This window comes from Phyllostomus discolor, chromosome 10 (genome assembly GCF_004126475.2).
Source record: "Phyllostomus discolor isolate MPI-MPIP mPhyDis1 chromosome 10, mPhyDis1.pri.v3, whole genome shotgun sequence".
Taxonomy (NCBI): Eukaryota; Metazoa; Chordata; class Mammalia; order Chiroptera; family Phyllostomidae; genus Phyllostomus; species Phyllostomus discolor.
The window spans coordinates 56112957-56134845 of NC_040912.2; the positions used below are offsets into that span (position 1 = coordinate 56112957).

Consider the following 21889-nt stretch of genomic DNA (forward strand, 5'->3'; position numbering starts at 1 on the left):
GTGTTCCTGTCTCTCTCTCTGTCTCTCTCTCTCTCTTGTCCTTTTCTTAAAGCAGTTCCTTTAATATATCTTGCAGTTTGGTTTTGTGGAAGTATATTCTTTCAGCCTTCTTTTTTCTGGGAAACTCCTGATTTTGCCTTCAATTTTAATTGAGAGCCTTCTTGGGTAGACTAGTCTTGATTGCAGACCTTTGCTTTTCTCTACTTGGAATATTTCTTGCCATTCCTTTCTGGCTTGCAGTGTTTCCATTGTGAAGTCACCCACTAGCCTTATCGGGGCTCCCTTGTATGTTACTTTCTGTTTCTCCTTTGCTGCCTTTATGATTCTCTCTTTGTCTTGGAATTTTGCCATTTTAATTATGATGAGTCTTGGAGTGGACCTCTTTGTATTCCTCTTGATTAGGACTCTCTGTGTTTCCTGGATTTGTATGGCTTTTTCTCTCATCGAATTAGGAAAGTTTTCTATCATTATTTTTTAAAACAGGTTTTCTATCTCTTGCTCTTCTCTTTCTGTATCCTTATTATACAGGTATTATTATGTTTCATTTTGTCCTGCAGTTCCCCTAGCACCTGTTCATTCTTTTTTAGTCTTTTTTCCTTTTCTTGCTCATTCTGAGAGTCTTTTTCCATCTTGTCTGCCAGCATGCTGATTCAATCCTCTGCTTCACTTAGCCTGCTTTTGATTCCTTCCACCTTGTTCTTCAATTCAGAAATTGTATTCTTCATTTCCTCTTGATTCTTGTTGATGGTGTCTATTTCCTTTTTCATGCTGATACAGTTTGCATGAAACTATAGCAAGTTCATTGTAGTTTCCCTGTTGTTTTTGGTAATTCTCAGTGACCTAATTGAGTGGCCTAATTCCTTATAACCATTGTTTTCAACTCAATATGTGATAGTTGACTTGCCTCTATTTCATTTAGCGTTCTTTTTGAGGATTCCTCCTTTCCTTTCATTTGGGGTTATTTCTTTGTCTTCCCATTGTTTGTGAGACTCTTATTGTTTGCCTCTGCTTCTTAAATTGATCTCTTCTGACTGCCTGAGTTTGTGGTGTGAACTTCTATGGTGGGAGATCTGTACAATTCAATTGTGTAGTCTCTTTGATCTCCTAAACTTGCTGCTCTTAGGATGCCCTTTATGTCATTTATTTTGTTTCTCTTGGTGTAATTGGGTTTTGATTGTTCTTGAGTCATTCTTTAGTGAGTCCTGTCCTCCACCTGGTTGACTGAGGATCACTCTGTTCACCATGTCTTTTTGCTGTTGTGTAGGTGCTTCCAGAACAAAACCACAAAGCCCAGGGAACAAACCCATACCTGCAAAAATATCTGCACCCCCCACAATACCACTATCAACAGCAACTGAACCAGTATTAATTAATAAGGGTGTGTAGAGGTTAAGACTATTATAAGAAAGGAGAAAAATAAACTATAGTATAAATTCTAGTGACTTATATGTACAAATTGCTGGGTAAGAAATGAATGTCAGAAAGCTATTTAGAATAGAAAATATCACTAATTATGGAGAAGAAGACCATAGTGGACTTTTTCTGGGTAGGCTCTAGCATTTATCATAGTTTTTTCTTTCTGGATCTGCCTCTGGTGATGTAAGATGTTGACCCCATCTGACCTTAGGCAGACTGCTGAGAGGCTGCCAGGGATCTACTTTCTGTTGTCAGTCTAGTCACTCTGCACTCAGCAGTAAGGCTTAAGCACCACAGAGCCAGGACAGAATCTCTCTTGGTGTCAGGGCTGTTGTTTCTCCTCAGGCTTCTGCTGCTTGGAGGGGAGTGGTCTGCCTGAACAGGGTGGCTGCTGCCATAGTGAGGGAAGACTCAGCACCAGGATCCCAACATTTATTCTCTCAGTCCTCTTCTCAAAGCTTCCATCCTCCGTCTCTCATCAGGCATCTCTAGCTCACTCTGCCCTTGCCTTTGTCAGAGCCATGGGGAAGTGATGGCAATAAAAGAGCTTGCATTTTGGACCTTTAAATGGTTCTCTGCATCTCTAACCACCTGTCTCTGGCAGAGTGCAACCCTGTGGCTTTTCTCCCCTGGTTGTTATCTGTGTACTTTTTGGGCTCTGGTGCTCTAGGCTGGGGATCCCAGCTTAGGGTTTAGGCCCCATTCTTCTCAGAGGGATCCCACCAGCCACTTAATTATCCCTTCGGTATTGCCACCTGTGGGTGCCCAGCCAGCCGACTCGAGTGTCTACCGCACTCCTTACCCATCAGTTAGTGCTGAAGCTGATTCTTCTGTCTGTCTGAGGTTATAAGGCTTCTCTCTCACTATTGTTCAGTTGTTTGTTCTCCACAATTTAGTTGTAATTCCAGATTGGTCCTGGGAGGAGGTTAGTGTGGCTTCCATTCACTTCTCTTATATCTTGCCTTCCCTGAAAAATGTTTATTATTAAATGTTACGTGTGACAGGAAGATCCATAATTAGATCACAAAATATTAATGGCATCTATTTCTGGGTAGTTGAATGACAGATCAATTCTACTTTGTTCTGACATTTTCTCTATTTTTCACAAAGAGCGTATATTCATTTTATAATAAATAAATGTCTTTAGTAAAAATACATCACCAAAAAGACTGGGAATAAACACATCAAAATATTAATAGTGTTTCTTTTTACACAGAACTACAGTGTATTTCTAATCACAAAATTCACCCCTGGGTCATGTTCTTGAATTCTATAGAAAGTAATTTATCCTAAACTCTAAAACTTGAGGCATCTAAAGGACAAAATTTGTAATAAAATAATCAATAAGAAGCGATCATCTGTCTTCAAAACCACACCAATGATGTAGTTGAGAATGAGTGGGGTATAGTGAGGGCTCTGTGAGGCTGGGCAGGATTTCTCACAATAGAACAAGGCAGCATGGCTGTTGCTGACTGCAGGAGCTGCAGGACAGACCTGTATTGTGAAAATGTGTGTGTGTGTGTGTTTTGGAGTGTATGTGTGATAATAAAATCTCTTTTTTTAAAATCATTGTACTCTTTTTACTCTTTTGGAGTTAAGGATTCTGAATGCTAACAATAAACCTTATCAGGAAACTACCATACCTTTGACAATAGGATAAAATATCAATTGTTTTTGATGTTTTGGACTCTTTGGTTCCTCTGAGGTGGGTTTGAATGAAAATACCTCTCCTGTGTTCTCTTCTCAACCCTGAGAACATGACCCTGGTACACAAGTTTGCCTGCTTTGTGAGTCAGAACTGAAGAACAAGCAGGCTGGCTGGTGGGCATAAGCCTAGATGTATCCCTGTGTCAGGATCTATAGCTCTGGAGCCACCTTCTTCCTGTGGGCACCCAGCCAGCCTGCTTGTTCTTCACATTTGGGGCTTTTGTTCCTACTCTTCAATCATGTGGAATCATAGCCTGGGTAAAGGAGAAAAAAAATCACAACAAAATTAATCACTCAGTGAGTGCTTGCTGGGTGCTACATGTGTTAGGCATCTCATCCACAATCCTAATTCTTCTTCATGACAACTCTGGGGTGGACACCATAATTAAGCCACTTTTGCAGGTGAGAACAGTGAAATCTAGAGGACTTAATGAGCTCACATCTAGCAGGCAGAGAAGCTGCTGGCATTGTGTCCTGGTGCTAGTGGGGCCAGCTCTTTTCCATAAGCCAGGACCTTAAAGCTCCAGTCACATCTTGGTTCTATTCATTCCCCTTTCTCAGTCTGGACATTTCCAAAAAGAAGCCACTTGTAGTATAATAAAAATTGGGGGCGGGGGCGGCATTTAAAAACCCTTGGGATTTCCCATGATAAGAGTGGCTTTGCTATTCATGAACTCCTTGGCTCACACCTGAGTTATGTTCATAATGTGAATCATGGTGGCCCTTAAGTAGCTTCAAAATTGGGGCAGGTCATCAGGGGAAACAAGGACATGATTAGAGGATTGAGACTCTGAGCCAGCTTGACTTCTGGGGAGGGGATGGGGCTGAAGTTTTTGTTGAATCACATGGAGAGTGATTTTATCAATTATGCCTACATAATGAAGCCCCAGTGAAACCTCTGGACACTGAGGTTCAGTGGAGTTGCCTGATTGGGGAACACATTGATGTGTCCAGAAGGTGGTGAGAGGACCTGATTCCACACAGAAGCTCTGCATGCAGGGCCCTCTCAAGACCTTGCCTTACGTATGCATCCTCTCATTTGGCTATTCCTGAGTTGCATCCTTTATAATAAAACTGTGAACATACATATAGCACTTTTTCCAGAGTTCTGTGAGTGCTTCTATAAAATTATTGACCTAAGACTTCATGGAAACCCCCCAATTTGTAGCCAGTCAGAAATGCAAGTGGCCTGGAGACCCCTGAACTTGAGGATGGCTTCTGAGGTGGGGGCAGTCTTATGGAAGCCTGAGCTCTTAACTTGGAAGGCTGCTCTAGCACCACCATCTGGGTGGAGAATGCCAACACTGAATTGCAGGATACCAGCTGGGGATGATGTCAGGGACCCCCTTTGCATCCTTCTTTGAAGGGGAGAACCTGTGTCTGAATGAAGCTAAAATCCTGATATACATGGCTGGCAAAGATGGATTAAAAGCAACTTATTTGCATAAACCTTCCTTTTAGCTGAATGTTAAAGCTACTTGCTTTAGAATAAGTCTCAAAATGCATTTCAAACAAGCTGGACCATTGACATGTTGGAAGCTATTTGGTGTTCAGTTGGAACGCTGGGGAGTGATACTAAATCATCTAAAACTGAACAGCAAGTGAAGACACCCTAGGTCAAGGCAACCTAAGGAAAAGCTGTCCCTGACCTTCTGTCTTTAGATCAATGGAATGGTCTGTTCTTTCCCTCAATGTCTTGGAGGCCTTGGAGAGAGTATGTTTGCACCTGGCCTGTAAATGGATCAGATGTGGGTGAGAAAGAGTCATGCTGTTACCTCCATTCAAGTGACACATTTATCTTTGCTCAAGGGGGAGGGAAATTGGATGGATTATTTGGGGTTTTTTCTTTGCATGAACTTTAGGGGAAATATTTATCATGATGTTTCATGATTTCATGTTTGGGAGTATGTAGGTCAAATGGCAGGTGCTGGAGATGGGGTGGAGTTTGTTCACAGAGCAATGAGTTTCTTGAGTAGCAGGGCTAAGAATGGCCATGCGATTCTCTACAACCTAAGTATCCATCGATAAGCAAATGGATGAACACTGATCTATGGTAGAACGGAATATGACTCAGCCATAAAAATGAATGAAATCTTGCCATTTTGACAACATGAATGGACCTAGAGGGTAATATGTTAAGTGAGACAAAGAAAGGCAAATACCATGTGATATCATTTATATGTGGAACCTAAAAAAATAAGTGAACAAACAAGACAGAAACAAACTCATAGATACACAGAGAACAAATTGATGGTTGCCAGATGGGAAGGGTTTGGAAGGATGAGTTAAAAAAATGAAAGGGATTAAGAAATACAAATTGCCAGTTTAAAAATGGTCATGGGGAGGTAAAGTGCAGAACAGAGATTTTAGCCAATAATACTGTAATAACTAGGTATGGTATCAGATGGGTACTACACTTACTGGGATGATCCACTTGTAAGTTATATACATGTTTAATCACTATGTTGTTCACCTGAAACTAATATAATACTGCATATCAACTGTAATTTAAATTTTTTTTAAATTTTTTAAACAAAATACCTGTGCAAAGAATCTGTAACTGTTAGTCACTCAGAGAGCCTGAGATATTATTCAAGGTACAAGGGGAAAGACTGTCTTATTGAAGAGATTGTAGACATTCCTTGAGTGTGACATACACACTGGGCAGTTTTGTTTGTTTGTCAACCAACTTTATTTTTCTTGCATATCAAGTCCACTACTTACTTAAAAATTACTTCTGGGAAATGCATCTAGGTGTCTTTGGGCAAAACATCTGGGGATGTCAGAATAACCTTCAAATGAAAATACAGTTGACTCACTGGAGACACAGACCCTTATCTTGATAGTGAAACAGCTCTGTTCTTTCTGCATACTCTGCAGTGCCCTGGCTCACCTCCATCTCTACACCTCAGCAGGGGAAGAGGAGGTGAGAGGTAGCTAGCTCTTCCTCTCCTTCCAAACAGCAAAAAAATTCCTTGGCTTGACTCTTCAATAATCCTATGCCAGGTGGCTTCCTCCCTGTCTTGTGGGAATCCAATGAATCTCACCTCAGTGTACTTGGCCATTTCACATCCTGAGGTCTGGGGCCTGCATCTGCCAGCTCAGTAGAGCTGCAGTCAAACTTCTGAGTATGGATCACATTTGGGCCCTAGAATTTCTGAGAGCCTGAGGTTTCACAACTGTAGAGGAAGAACACTGATCTGGGGTAGAGGGATTCAAACTCCACTGGTTGCTTGGCTACTCTCAAGGGCAAGCTTCCTCTTTCCCTCTTTTTAGGGGCCTTTAGATCAGCTGAGGTTTTCACAGGTAGGCTACTTGCTTCTCTTCCTGCCTCCTCTTCCTCTGACTTCAGAGAAGGTAAACTTCTGCTTCATAAGCTCTCAGTTGTTACTCAGGGCATCAGCAGGACACCAGAAGAGATGCACTGGGTCCTAAATAATACCAAACACACATTTCAGAGGGTTACTTCAATGGTTCATGCAGAGAACAAGGTAAGCCGTGACTGCTGCCATATACCTTTTACCACTGGCATCAGAAGCACACATTCCAAGGCTAGACCTTTTTCCAAAGCAGGGAAAGGATAGTGTTTCTGTGTGTCTAACTGGAGTGACTAGGAAGTTTTTCTGTAGATAGAGCTTCAGCAAGAAGCCTGTGAAACACAGCAAAGCAGTAAAGCCAATCCAGGCAGTTTGCCTACCTGCTTGCTAATGCTTCACAAGTCCACAGCTGCCTCTCTCCCCAGGGGAAGGACCTCAGGCAAAGCTGGCCTGCTTTTAGCACTGCTGGAACTCCTTCCTGATTGGCCAGAGATTTGCCAGGCCACCTGTCACTGCTCACTCAGCCACACTGGGAAGGCAAAAGCAGAAGAGAAACCAGAGTAGGAGGAAGGTATGAGCAGAGCCTGCAGGGCTGGCACAGGTGGAAACAAAGGTAAGACTGAGTCAGTAGCCTGTTACTTTATTAAACAGTCATGTAACTTGAAACAAAATAACCCTGAAGCACTATTAATTGTGAATTCTAATGAAGTTCCTTGCCTACTTGGTGAAGAGCCAGTGACAGAAAGCCCTGACTGCGGGGCCTTGTCCTTCCCAGAACCCCCACAACCTTGGGCTTTTGCAGGGCTAGCTGGAGCCCCCCTTATGGGGGCTGGGAAGAAACTGGGGTTGAGTTCACCATGGCCCTTGCTTACCCACTCTCCTGCTTCCCCAGGAGCAGGGCAGCCTGTGCCATTACAAGGGCATTCTCCCATTCTCCCTTCTTTCACATGCTGCCACAACCACTGCCAAAATGTAATTTTAAAAGTTATTTTTCCTGAAGAGATAAAAAAAATCTCCCACCTGAGTCTTATGCCTAGTAAATCCAATCTAGATCCCATAGGGACACAGCAGTATTTTACTCTCTGCTTCATGTTCTTTTTCCTGTCACTCACTCCTTTCCTCACTCTCCACTCATTTGTGCTCACTGGCCTTCCTGACACAGGCCAGACCCCAGTGCATTTTCAGAACTCTGTCATCCGAGTACCCACAACTTTCTCCACCTCCCGTACCCATTCCAGACATCTGTCAAAACCTGCCTCATGCTCATTTCCCTCGCCTATATTCCAGAGCAGGCAATCTGTTCCACAGTCCAGTTGGTTCAGAGGCTAGCTCTGTTCTCCTTAACATAAACCACCTCCCATCTTCTGCCTCTTTCTTATTAGGTGATTAACACGCAAGTATCTTGCATTAAAGAGGAATGAAAGAAGGAGGGAGAGAGGGAGGGAAGGAGAGAAGGGGAACAACCACAACAAAAATCCATCTATCTCTCTTTGACCCACTATCTCTTTCCTTTCCCTTGGATATATGTGTTTCTTACCCTCCAAGGTGCACGTTTTCCCCACCTTGGTACACATGACAGGAAGTATTGTGTCATAGCTTAATTGCAGTGCTTTTTCTTTCTTAACGGAAACATGGAATGACATGTGTCAGTACTGGTGGCATCTGGAATGTAATGAAATGTGGCATGCTATTTGAAAGAAGCCACTATATCCCCTTTGTATTTGTGTTGTCTGGTCCTCAACTATTGTGCTCTCATTTCTGTTCCCAACCACCCCTCAGAAAATTGCTACCCCACAGTCACCCAGTCTCTCTTAATCTTCAAAATCAGGGTTTTTCCATTGTTTTGCTAGATCTACCTTTTGTTTTTTACAATGGTGACCTCCTGAAATTTGCCACCCTGCCTCTCCTGCCTCCTGACCTCCATCTCCTTTGGCAGGTCTGCTCACATGTGTTCACCCCTTCTCTTAGTCCACGGAAACAGGGTTCCTTGGGGTTTATTCCTCAGTCCTCTTCATTTTACACTTGCTTTATCTGTCACCCGTCTCTAGTACCAGACTCTCTAGTTTGGGTCTGTACATGAATTACTCTTCTGAACACCTGCCTGCAGTATGTTTCTCTCTTTTTATTTTTATTTCTTAAATCTGAGCTTCAACCTGGAACCATTTTCTCCCCAAGGGACATGTGGCAATGCCTTGGAAACATTTTTGTTGACTACAACTTGGGTTGGGGGGGAATATTACTAGCATCTTAGTGAGTGTTGGACAGAGATGCCACTAAACATCCAATAGTACATAGGAGTTCCCCACAACAAAGAATTAACTGGCCCAAAATGCTGAGGTTGAGTGGTCCTACTATATGCACTTTGGATGGTTAATGGCCCACACAGAACTTCCCCTTTAACATCTTCCATATGGCATGCCACTGTATTCTGTGGTTATGTCCATCCCTACTATTAGGTTCAGGCTTATGGATACAATATACTTTATTCACCTTCTTGTCTCCAGTTCTTATCAAAAAATGTGAATGAAATATTAAATATCCAGCAGTGCTGTGAATTAATGGAATATGTAACTATGTGATTTCCCCAGAGAAACTAAGTTCTCTAAAGGCTGGGACTATCATAACCTACCACTGGGTGTTGAGGAAGGTGGAAGCAGCATGGGAAGATATGAAGATTCAAGATAGGTGAGAAAATTTGTAGAACCTAAGAGTCCTCTCTTGGCTGAGTATGAGCTAATGCCTGTGGTCACACAATGTGCAAAAGAAAAGAAGCATGAAAGCTATTTGGGTTCTATTACTATTCCTAAAATTGTGAAGAAGTTGAGTAAGTAAGGCAGAGAGGGCATAAACTAGGTCTATGTTGGTAAAATGCAATTTAAAAAATTAGAATTAAAGGAAGAATTAGCCTAGACTGTATTTGAAATAGCAAATACACAATCAAGTAAAACCAAAGGGGGACACTACCATGAAAATAAAGGGAAACCCACAGAAGAAAAAAAGGATAAATATGACAATTTGGCAGTGGGTTAATTTTTCCACCCATTCTTCTATATTCTTATTTGGGCAATGTATCATAGCACCTTTGAATTCCCAAAATTACTTAAAATAAATCTTTATATCACATGGATTATAGCTTCACCATTTTACCTCTAACTCTGCAACCTTCACAGGATGCGTCTTTTAAACAAAGTTGTACCTGTGTGCCTTGCTTACATGGACTTGTAGGGGTCTGTGTCATGCACCCCATGCCCCCTTTTCCTTTCTAGTAGCCCCATTTATTATTTATTCTGACTTGCTACATGGCAAGTCAGTTTATTTGTAAATTGAAAATTTATACCTAAGGCAGGGCATAAATTCCTATTTTTTGTTCTGAATTCATTTGGACACCTTATGTGAGGGACCTAGTCATGAAAGCAAATAAATTTGTGTTTAAGGGAAAAAATTCTCCCTTGTGAATTAGAAAAGCATGGTGCATCCCCATAATTGTTGAAGCCCTGCTAGAGAACAGAGAAGCTTTCCTCACCCACAGGAGAGGTGGGCAGCTCCCTGGGACACATGCAGGCATCCCCATCTATGTAGGTGATCGCACCATGGCTCCACTCATCACTGTAGCCCTGAGATACTGACGACTAATGCCCTTGGCTGCTGGCTCACAGGATACTGGCTGATTTTCAGACAGAGGAAGGGGACCCATCTGGAGTCTTTTACAACAACCTAGAGAATAATATTGAAAGAAAATATAAGACAGATGAGTTAAGTCGTTTACATTTGTCTGAGGTCAGTTATTAAAAACCACATAAAAACAGACTTATACCATGTCAGGTTTTCTGTTAATATGTGTTATACCCTAAATCATTTGAAAAGAGAGAATAATTAAAATAGGGACAAGTTGCTAGCCAATTACCTTTATTCACATCCATCTGCATAGAATTTGGCAAAGCAGTAACACTGAGAAAAGTAATCGTGGTTAAAAGTGGTATGTCCAGGTACATGCCCTCACCCCCACCAGCAAGTGTGTCAGCATCTCATTCTCCACCTGAGGGATGAGATCTGACTCTCAGAGCACCAGTCCACTTGGTTTGTTGTGTGAAGGGTTTGGTCCAATCACTGACGCTGGATTTTTTCAAAGAAAGTATTGTTTCCATTCAGCTATGAAGTAAATAACCAACCCACTAAAAATTTCAGTACAAAGAGGTTTTTATTGACATTGTAAGAAACATTGTTCTTGCTCTTTGTTACAAAAGGACTAAGTGGTTCTGAAAGCAAAAGTCAAGTCCATCTGTGACAGCTCCACCCTGGGCTGGAGGTGGGCATGGGGCATCACTCCAGCTGCAGGAAGATGCAAGGAGAGCCTGGGGCCAGCCACAATCTGGACACTATGCCTACAATACTTAAATGTATTTACATGTCTTTCTTTTAAAAAGGTTACACATTTTATTTTTTAAAAATCTAAAAAAGTAAAAAAAAATGACCTTGTATTTTATTTTACATGTTTGCAGGATACACAACAGTAACTTGTCAGAAGAGAGCATCCTCCTATTAGTTAAAAACAACATGGGAAACGAGGTTACAAGACAGCTCAGACTGCTGCAATCATCTGCTCTCAGCTGGCTGGGAAGCGCACAGCAGTGAGCTCCGATTGGCAACACCAAATGGTCCCTTGCATCGACACAATTAACATAAAATAAGGCACATACATCATAAGAATCAAAACTGTGGCTCAAGAGGATAAGCCAATGTATGAGGAGCAGGGCCAGTCTAATTAGTTCTTTAGAAAATAAAATAAAATGGTTTGACATATAAAAATGTTCAACAAAGATGTAAAACAGGAATACCATGTATGAGCCTACATTACAAAGTAGGATGTGACACCAGGGAGTCGGTGGAGAAAAGGTTGGAAGAGGCTTGGGGGGAGAGTACATCATGCCACAGGAGATGCCAAACCTACAGAGATCCACGTCCACACAAGACACTTCTAGATGGCCCCAAAATACCTTCCTACCACTGAATGTCACAAAAGATCCATCCTCATGAGATTTCCAGATTGAGAGAAGCCACATATTGAGTTGAAATATGAGTGTCTCCTGCAAATTTAAAGGCAGTAGCAAGGAAAATCAGCTTGAAAAGAAAATGTAAAGAAACAGGACAACCTGGAGAATCATCTGAAACTAAAAGAAAAAGCAGAGGCACAAGATGACAACAGTGCTTATCCCAATAGCTGTCCATCCTTCTATGTGGGGCAAAGATGATATAGGAAGTTAGGGGAATTGAGAAATGCAGGTCAAATTCAGGAACAATAAGGAGAAAAGAACTCAGATAGAGAAGGACAGGGACTGGGCCAAACCACAAGAGCATGAAAGGTAAGACTAGGCCCTGGAGATTTTGAGGTTCTTGGAGAAAAAGACTTAAGGAACAGATCACTGATTTTATGACTCGTTCACGACCTGTTTGAGGAATCCAGAAAAAGCCTTGCTTTTCCCATTGAAAAGTGATAGAGGCTTGACTCTACTGAGCTGAGATTAGCAGCTGTTTTCCCTTCTGGGGTCTGTTCCAAAGCAGATGCATCATTTGATTTAAAAGAAGGTGCTGTATGTGGGAGGATGGCAGGTTGTGAAGGAGTAATCTCAGCAGCCCTCTAGCAATCTCAGGAACATCCATTCAGTTAAAGACAAACTGAACTGTCTTAGCCACAAAGTCCCAAAGGGAAGTTTACCTCCACACTGAGATACTTGGTCTGAGAGAACATAAAGATCAGAAAAATGGTCTGGTCCTAATGTTCTATTATCTAATATTTTATTATACCTGATTTTGTCTTTCTAATGCTAATTTAAATGGAAGTAATAAAGGTAAAAAGCCACACAACTTAAGCATGAGTCACTTTGGATAAATCCATTGTTCCAAGATCAATGGGAAGAGTACAGCAAGTAGTCTCAGGTGTTAATATTTTAATAGTTTACATATTTTTAAAAAAGTAAAATGGTAGATAATCCATGTACTCTGTACACAGGGTATGTTTTTATGTGTACTTGCGGCACATGGGAAGTAGCTGCACTTTAAAAATATTTAAGTGTATTAACCTAAAACAAAAGACAGATTAAGCCCACATTAAGTACTAACTGCAGAGAACATTTAACTTCTTAAGTGGGTGCAGAGTTTAATAGATAGGGTATAAAAGGGCATCCATACAGCTACTAAACATCCTACCTGGTTTCTGAAATATCAAAAATGGTTGAAGCAATTTATTCTAATTATCATTGTATGTGAGTTCTTTCTGTTACAACTAAATTTTATAAATCCCTGAAAATAGCATGTTTAGAATAGTAGTCCTTCACTATAGTGGAGTTAACATATGTTAATGACAGACAGCTGTGGGGTTGTTTAAATACTTATGTACTTAGAACATATAATCAATTCTCAGTTATCTACAATAATGATAGACATGGACCTAATTAACAAATACAGCAAACCCATAAATATACCCCAAACTAATTCTACCCAACAGCTTCAATCTATAATCTACCTAACTTACTAGATCAGATGAAAGAAGCAACGTGTCTGAGTGTCATCAACTGGCTTCCTCTCTCTCCCTGCAATGCTGAATGGCACTTAACTCTCATGAAGAAAGAGGGAGAGGAGGCAAAGTAGGTAACTGAGAACTGACCATAGAAATGTACTCCCCTGCCTCAATGTATATTATGGACAGGAAGAATTTTAAACCCAAACTGTGAGCAAACTATTTAATTTCAAGAGCCCCAAATTACTACTTGTGGTAACTGTCAAAAGTATGCCCTGAACTGAGTTAGGGATGGGAGCACATCAAAAATCTAGGATCTATGCTACAGTTCACCCAGAAAAGGTTCTTACACTCACTAACCATACTTGTGCCCAGTGTGGGAATTAGAAAAACAAAAAACAAGGCAAACATTGAGCATACATAAAGGAAATTTTTAAAAGGTGGACATTTACTCCCTTGGTTAAAGGCATACCAACACCTATTTCCTTTGAGTAACAGAGACACATGTCAAATCCTTTCATCTGACCTGCTTTCGAAAGGAAAGAACATGCACATCACACATTTACAATGGTTTACTAATAAAGGGGACAGCCTTACAGTATTTTTTTAAAAAGATGGTGGTTCAAGTGTAACAATACTGACTCAAACTGAAATAGAAGACAGCTTCTCCCTAGAATACTTTAGGGTTTTTCAGAGTCCTTTTCCATAAAAGGAATATACTTGAAACACATCCCAGTTAGCTGAGATGAGATTGCTAAAATACATACAGAACTAGAAAAAACAAACCAGCCCAACTGACTAAATTTAATCTTCTCAACTCCTAAATGTTCATGTTGTTGGCAGTTCTTTTTTCCTAGTGCCTACTGCATAACTGCAAGGAATTTGCTTTCTTCTGCAAGGGAGGTCAACAAAGAACTCATGTCCCCAATGGCCATGTTGGTGGTGCTCACAGACAGTGCTGGCAATGGGAGGTATGTTCGTGGCGTCGTGAGGCGGGAGGAGCTATGGGAAAGGTTCTGAAGGATACTTGGGCTCAGGGCCCCTGACATCAGGCTGGTGTGGTCCCCGTCATCTATGATGGCATCAAAATCAATCTGTACCCCTTCCAGGTCATGGCTGTCAAGACTGTCAACTGTGCTCGTCACCTGGTTAGCACTTGGGGAAAGTAATTCAGAGTTGTTGGTGCTGGCCCCCTGCAGCAGGCAGTTGGCTTCTGAAATAGAGAATGAATCAGTTTTCATGTCTTGCTGACTGCAGCCAGTGGTTTGGTCATAGAACTGACCAGAGTAACTCTGCACATTAGAACAGAGTTGATGGGGCTGCCCTTGCATCTCCATCTTGATGCTGTTGACCCTGCAGGTCTGACTTGTGTCACTATGCTGCAGAGTAAGGCTGCCCCTTGGCACAGCCTGGCGCCTGCTGCCTCCATAACCAACACATGGCAGGTAGCTCCTGACAGCTGCCAAACTTGATGGCTGGCCCCCAATATTGGGGGGCCCTGACAGGCTGCTCTCTGGTCCTTGATATACATTGATATGTGAGGTAACGCTAACCTGCCCTGGCATCTGCTGCCCCAGGTGACCTGCCCCCTGGTGGTGCATGCTGTCACTAAATAACTGATGAGCCAAGTTCCCTTGTCCCACTGGGTATCGGATTGGCATGCCATTCACTGTTTTGCCAGCTGATTCATTGGGTACCACTGACAGGCCAAAATTTGACTGGCTCCCATTCCCTTGCATGGTGGTGCTTCTCAGCTTTGCCACTTGAATCCCAGCACCACAGGCACTGTTGAGTGAGCTGGGGACCCTGGGCTGCCTGCTGAGGCAGTTACCATACTGCTGGACCTTATAGGTCTGTTCATGGAAGGCATTTCTGTTGGTGCCAGTCCCACCATTGTGGCCCACCAGGTGCTCTGGCCCGCCATAGGTGTTGCACTGCTCCCCAAGGGTCTGATATACCCCCGCTGGGCCAGCCCCTTTCCCCAAGGAATTCTGTGGGTGGGAACCCATGTTGTTGTATAACCCAAAGGCTCGAGCTGGCTGAGCTGTGGATCGCTGGCCACATTTCAGCCTAGAGGAGGACAGGTCAGCACTGCCGGAGCTGACCTCATTCCATTGAATGGGCAGGTCAGCTTTGCTGGCTTCAGGGAAGGGCTGCTCCAGCTCACTGTAGTGTAGGCTGGCATGGCTGTCTGGCAATCCAGGTTGATCAAAGTCACCATGCCCACTCCTGTGGAGCACTTTGCTATCATCAGAGAGGGCGCTCTGGAAGTGCTGTTCATACCCAGTTTGGTTCTGGGAATTTAAGTACTGCACCACATCATCGGGCAAGAAATCCTCATCGTTTAGGTTCACATCAGTCTCCATGGTTAGAGACTCCAGGGTGACATTCTCAGTAATGCTCGGAGGACAAGGAGATGAGTGGAAGTGGCGGGACTGGCCACCCTCGGGCCGTGTGTAATTCTGAAGCACTAAGTTACGCTTTTCCAGGGATGGAGGTAAAATTGGAGGGTTGAAGCTATTTAGGCTGTTGAAACGCTGCACCCTGGGCAGTGAGAGGCTCTCTGAGACTGTCCTCACTGGATCGCTGGCTCTTCTCACACTGTGGCCCAGTGCATCCTGGGGCAGAAGAGGGCGCCGGCTATAACTGTGAGCTGTTCCATCGCTGCATCTCCGGGATGGGTGGACAGGGGGTAGGGCCCCCACGGACTCCCTGCCATCCCCAAGCAGGGCCATCCTGGTCTTCAAACTCATCCTTTCCATGTTGGGCAGTGGTGTGGGTGGTGGCCCACCTGTGGCAGCGGCGTACTTGGCTTTTAGGCGGTACTGCTGGGCCGGTGTGAGGCTGAGCAGGCTTGGCAGGCCGTCGCACTGGCTAGCCTCACTGGACCTACGTGAGGCGTCAGTGGAGATGGGGTCATAGGAGTCAGCCACACTCACGTTCTGGGTCCGGCCCTCAGCCTGGGATGCCTCACTGGACCTTCGGCTAGAGAAGCAGGGGGAGATGCCAGAGGAGCGTCGACTGCTCAGGTATGCTGAGCTGATGGTGCTGGTGCTGCTGTCTCTCCTGTTGAGCATATTCAGCATGGTGACATCCACCCCAGAAAAGTCACTTCTGTTTGGGAGGAGAGTCATGGGCCCACTCAGACTGCAGCTGTTACTAGGCTGGGTGCCTGCTGAGAAAGTGTGGGAGAAATGAATTCACTTCAGGATGACAGAAAACAGGTCTCAACAAAGGGTTAAAGGGCCAGGTAGTAACAATTTTCAGTTCCCCACTCCACCCAATCTCTGTCACAGCTGCCCACCTCTGCTGTGCAGCACCAGGAGTGGGTGTTGCTGGAGGCCAATAAAACTTTATTTACAAGTTCAAAGGCAAAATTCTGGGGCCCTTGGTTAAATAAATGAGTGAAGACTGCCTGGATAAATTAAGCTCCTTATAGGTCTAGTGCAAGGGCAGAATGAAAAGCCCAAGGTATATTCACAGTGCTGAATTGGAGGCTCATTTACAGGCCAATGGCATTCTGGGATTTCGTGTCCATACTCAGGGCTTCCTATGACATCCTATGAAACTTGTAACACACCTGAGTGGTGGGTTGGGGAGAATCAACCTTGAGTTGTGCTCCAGGCATTCAGTGTTAATCTCAGAAGCAAAAACTGACTTGGGCTGAAAATACAAAGGGCTGCTTGCTTTTACTTGAACTGGACAAACATTAGTAAAGTGGCTATTAACCTTCCACTTTTAGATGTAGAAACAAGAGACAGGTGCTGACCACAGGTGCCTCCACTGCTGGGATTTCCCTGACTGGTGTAATAGTTATGATTTCACCATCAGAATATGAGTCATGCACAGTTTTACTTATAATAAATAAATAAATTAAATAGCAGAAAACCCCGAGAAGACAAGGGACCTGACACAGAACTCACCATTTCCTATGAGAGGAGAGACCGCAGGGGCTTTAGGTGGTAGGATGGGGTTTAGTCGTGGAAGCATGCCATTCACTTGTTTGAGCCTTTCTAGTTTTACATGCTCCATCCATTTGGTCCCTGCTGGGTTTCTCCTGGCTTGCAGAGCAAGGGCTGTGGTTGCAGTGGAAATGGTTGAGTCCATGATTGGGGTTTCGTCAATGGCACCGAGGTCTCCCACACCTCCTCCATCGCTCAGAGGAAGCTCGAGCCCACTGGTGGAATAGTTGCTGATGGGGGACTGTTGGCTGCTGCATGAAGACTGACCACCAGGGCTTGGCTGAGATGTCTGTTAGGGTCAGGAAAAAGAAAAATGTTACTGAAAAGGAAAAAGAAAAGGGAGCCAATAATGAAGGATAATGCAGATCAAGACCTGCAGGACACTCAGTGGGTTGTATGAGAACTATGTTCTGGCAAATGGATGTGGCCTCCCTCGACCACAATGACTGACAGACCACCAGGTGGGTGTTCAGCGAGGAGCAATGGATAGCAGGGAGTGCTATAAGTGGTGTGACTGGCAATGGTAACAATCATGGAACCCTGCCCAAAATGCCAACTCTGAAAACACACCTCCTGGGTTCCAATCCCATCACCTGCATGACTTTATTCTTTGGGCAAATTACTTAGACACTCTAAACCTCAGTTTCCTTATCTATAAAATGAGGAAGTTATTTATCTTAGAGATTGTTGTGCAAAGTAAGTGTGAAGCTCTGAAAGCACACTAAGTGTAAAAAAGAAAGCCTGGGTTGTAGTAACTGACTGGTTCAGAGAGCATTAGTGATCACTATCATAGGTGGCTTCAGTCCTTGGGTTCATTTTTGCTGGGCTAATATACACATGGAAGACATGTTCCAGAAGCACCTACTGCCTCCTCCCCAACAAGAGCCTCTCTAAGCTGCTCAGGACTAGTTTCCCAAGCTTTTTGTAATCTTTCCCCTTCATTCTACACTTTCCTACTTTATAGAACCCAAGCCAGGTATGGATAAAGCAAGTTGTAAGAAGTAAAACTTCAATTACTTAGATTCTGCTGTACCTAAAGGGGAAAGAAAGCCTTCAAGTTGCAGCCACCTCGAGTCTGGTGTGCCCCCAGAATTTTGCCAGGACAATCAGGCAATACTGCCCTAACCCCAAGTGGACTGTGTAAGACAATTTTGCAACTAGATGGGAACTTAATTTAGTCCACTGGTTCTCAATCAGTGAAAAGCCCATACTGGGGCTCTTGCAAATGCCCCAGTATGAAAGCTCCTTGTCTTCATGTCTGGGGAGCTCCATATAAAATGGCCTGCAGTGAGTAGCAGCATAACCCAGAACTGTTCCATCTTAAATTCCACTAGTGCCCTGGTTGGTAAACACCATAATCGTTTTGTTGCAGATGAGAAAAGTGATGTTCAGAGAAGTTGAGTGACCACCCAAAGTCACCAAGTCAATGGTACCACCAGCTGAGATTCTGGCCCAGCACTGCTTCATCCCTTTGTAGCACCTTCTCCAGTGGTGCTCTGGTCACTGCACCTGACCAAAGTCAAGAGAGCAGATTCTCTGGGGAGGGATAAACACACACACTCAACTACAGACTGCTGTCATCTCAGGTGGGATGCAGTGCTGTCAGGAGGGGGTTTGGGACACAGTTTACACTTTTTCTGCTACCACAGTACAGACACCCAAGCAAATGAACACTTATCATGTGAGTGCCACATGATACAATAAGTCTGTCCTGGGCAACCAAGCAGAGCAAGGTGAGAAATACAAATTTGACCATGAGTTCATAAAGTTTTGCTTAAATTTTTGCTTCAGCAGTCTTGGTGTGCCAGATATATGCTCCAAGGTTTCTGGAGCAGCTGGGACTTTTGATGCCCTTTACTCTGGGTGCTCAAGTCAGAGTGTGGGCAAATGTGAAACTGTGTGCATGTACACAAGCACATGCAGACACATACTTCCACAGGGCATGGAAGTAGGAACAAATGCACTTACAATTAGTAAGCTGCTTAGAGGAGCTCAGATATTTAAATCTAGATGACATTGCTAACAAAAAAATGTATCCAAATCTTCCTCAAAGAAGGTGGTGCAGGTCTGGTCTGGATTTACACAAGTTAGTATGGTCATTAGTCTTTAGGGACATCTGCTTGGTTGGCCCCAGTGTGATTTCTTATGAAAACCTAGATAAATAGAACAATGCATTTCACCATCTAACTCATTTCCACATGCTAGATGTTCAAAATACAGTGCTTCTATGTTTGAAACATATCTATGTTCACTACCAATGGAATCACAAAGCACAAAAACTAAAGAATATGAAATGAGTTAAAATTAAATGTTAAAACAAAAACAGAACAAAAAAAAGCCAAAATTCCCTCACCTTATTACCCACTGTCCTTAGGAAGTGAGAACAAGACATTTAGGAAGATTACACAGAGGGGATGTTGGATTAATAAGAAAAAAGAAGAAAAAATTTAATTTTTAGCATGATGATCAAAGATAGGAACTTGTAGAAAGCATATTAGAAATGTAAATATCATGTGCATTAGTAAATGTCTTTGAAGATATCTACCTATATCTGTGTGTGTGTATATACATACATAATAATTTTCCTTATGGAAATTTGACTAATTCACATTAACATCATTGACCCTCATATTTTGTAGTTTCCTAACCTACAAAATATGGCCTAGTCTTAGCCTCTGTGATGTCTTCTGGCCCCATGTCTCTCTGATTTAGTTACTATATAAAATATTTTACATCTTGTTGCATCTCAGATGGCATTGATCCACATCACTATAGATTGTCATTTGTACCAATTTTCTTTTTAAATAATGGGTATTGGAAGAAGAGAATACCCACTGTCTTCTCCAAAAAAGAAAAAAAACTTATTTTTTGAGCCAGGTATATACATTAAAGTACAAGAGATTCTGGGTTCTTAGAATGCCCTAATATCATAAGTCATTGTCTTTCAAGGACATAATCTAAGAGACCACAAATTTACTTTCCTATTTTATTAAACACTTGAGAACAAACTGTTCAATGTTCTGCACTATTATCACACAGGTGGACTTTATTTTAGCAAGTTGGTATGTGCTCCCAAGAAAAAGTGTATAAAACACAGTTTATGACCTGACTAAAGTATACTGATGAGCCATAATACGTATGTAAACTTTTTATGAAAGTGCTTTTTAAAAACACAGTATAGCTACCCACTGGGAAATGACGATAAATCTGCACTATTTGCATTATTTGTGGTTAGACTTAATGTCATTAAGACTCACAACAGTTCAAAGACAAACTCAATAAGTCATTAAAATTCAGTAAGTCATTAAATTCTACTCTATTAATTCTGGAATTATATGTAAGTTATTTCCTGCCCATATGTACTACTGTATAGTGACATCATTCAGGAATTCATAGATGTCTATCCAATTACTGGACTTTTCTAATTTTAAGAAAATGCTTCCTTAAACTGAGTATAAATTTGCCTGCCTGACCATTTCCATGACTCTGGAAGTCTAAGCATGTAACTTCTGTCTGGTACTTCCACTCCACTCCAGAGAATGATGGACTAGAACCCAACTCATTCACAGAGCTGACTTCATTAAACATATGGACAAATAGAAATGTACTGTCTTCTGATAGCTACTCTTTTCATTTTTCTTGTTGTATATTGGAAAATCTTAGATGTTTTATTATGGCACATACTATATAAAGCAAAATGAAGTTTGAAAGAAGTTGTAACAGTGGGATAATCCATACATCCTATTTGTCACTAAACCATAAAGATTTTTGCTGTTGACCTTTCACTCTCTCCCTTGCTCTCCACCTCCTTGGTTCAGGTACCACTGCAAAAATTGTGTTCAGTTTACCAAGTTAAGGCTCTAGAATGGCCCTACAGTTGTCTTTTCTAAAAAGTCAGCAGCAAAACATAACCCCTTATATCCTCACCACTTCTTACTATACTGTACACTGCTCTGGAGTCCCACTGCTAGTGCTTAGCTATGACAGGATCTAACTCCTTCTTTCCTTCCTGAGTGCTGAACTTGGCAGCCATCTCTGCCTCTGCCTTCCACATGATGTCCTTGAGTTTCTCTGATAGTTAGCTCTCGTCTTAAATGCTCTTACACAGATGGGTGTAAGCCTCAATTGTATTTGTTTTTTTTTTTGGTTTGCATATCCCAATGAACTATAAAACCCTAAAAAATAGGGACAATGGATAATTTATCTTGGCCTCACCAGGGCAAATAAGACAGAAAACCTGTTTACAGAAAAACCCAAAGAATGATTTTCTACATTATACTGGAAATGTAGACAATTTTACCTGCCACAAGATAGTATGGCTGCAGTTTAATTTTGAAACCATTCAGGAAACCTTGAAACTCTTTTAGGAGCTGAGCTATTCTATGCAGAGCAACTTTGAGTAAGCAATCCATGTCCTGACTGAACTCCTGACCTCCTTAAATCAGATAGCTTAATGAAGTGAGGATGGGGATAGTCTATGCCCTTTCCTGCTCTTTGAAATGACCTAGGATGGCTTTGGGAAAATCAGAAGGAAAGTGAATGACATACCATGGGCTTCTCCGCCTTGACCGTTTTTACCTGGAGGCATTCCTCCCGCTTTGAGGTAGTGTTGCTGAGGTCCTTTTGCTCACCAAGGGCTCCCCGAGTCTGCCGGCTGGGTGACCTGGACTGTGAATGGCTGCCAGAATCTCGTGGGGGTTGGGGCCGAGGATGTATGTCCCCACGCTGCTTCTTGGTAACATGAGCCTCTGGACCATGCACTGTCTTCACGTGTTTCCGAAGGGAGCTGGGGTCTGTGTAGCGCTTAGTGCAGCCTGGGATTTTGCACACGTATGGTTTCTACCAAATGCCACGAGAATGAAATAACCAATTGTTAGGAAAGTAATTATGCCCAGCCCAACAGTCTTCTGTGGTTGCTCATTATATTTTTAATTCTTTAAAAGCACTTTCACAAAGCTTTGAGATGTCCAAAT

General features: G+C 42.6%; 1 protein-coding gene across 5 annotated transcripts in view; it reads right to left on the reverse strand.

Annotated features, from left to right (window-relative positions):
- Positions 1-11976: 11976 nt before the first annotated feature.
- GLI3 (GLI family zinc finger 3) overlaps positions 11977-21889 on the reverse strand; it is a 284476-nt gene continuing 274563 nt past the window's right edge. For 4 of the 5 annotated variants that reach the window (XM_036010813.1, XM_036010812.1, XM_036010814.1 and 1 more), the window contains 3 exons: positions 21465-21755; positions 16878-17205; positions 11977-16129 (listed from right to left, as the gene is read on the reverse strand). In XM_036010813.1, coding sequence (XP_035866706.1) covers positions 13815-16129; positions 16878-17205; positions 21465-21755 — 2934 coding nt within the window. In that variant the 3' untranslated portion in view covers positions 11977-13814. The remainder of the gene's footprint in view (positions 16130-16877; positions 17206-21464; positions 21756-21889) is intronic. The other variant, XM_028525323.2, reaches the window with a different exon arrangement.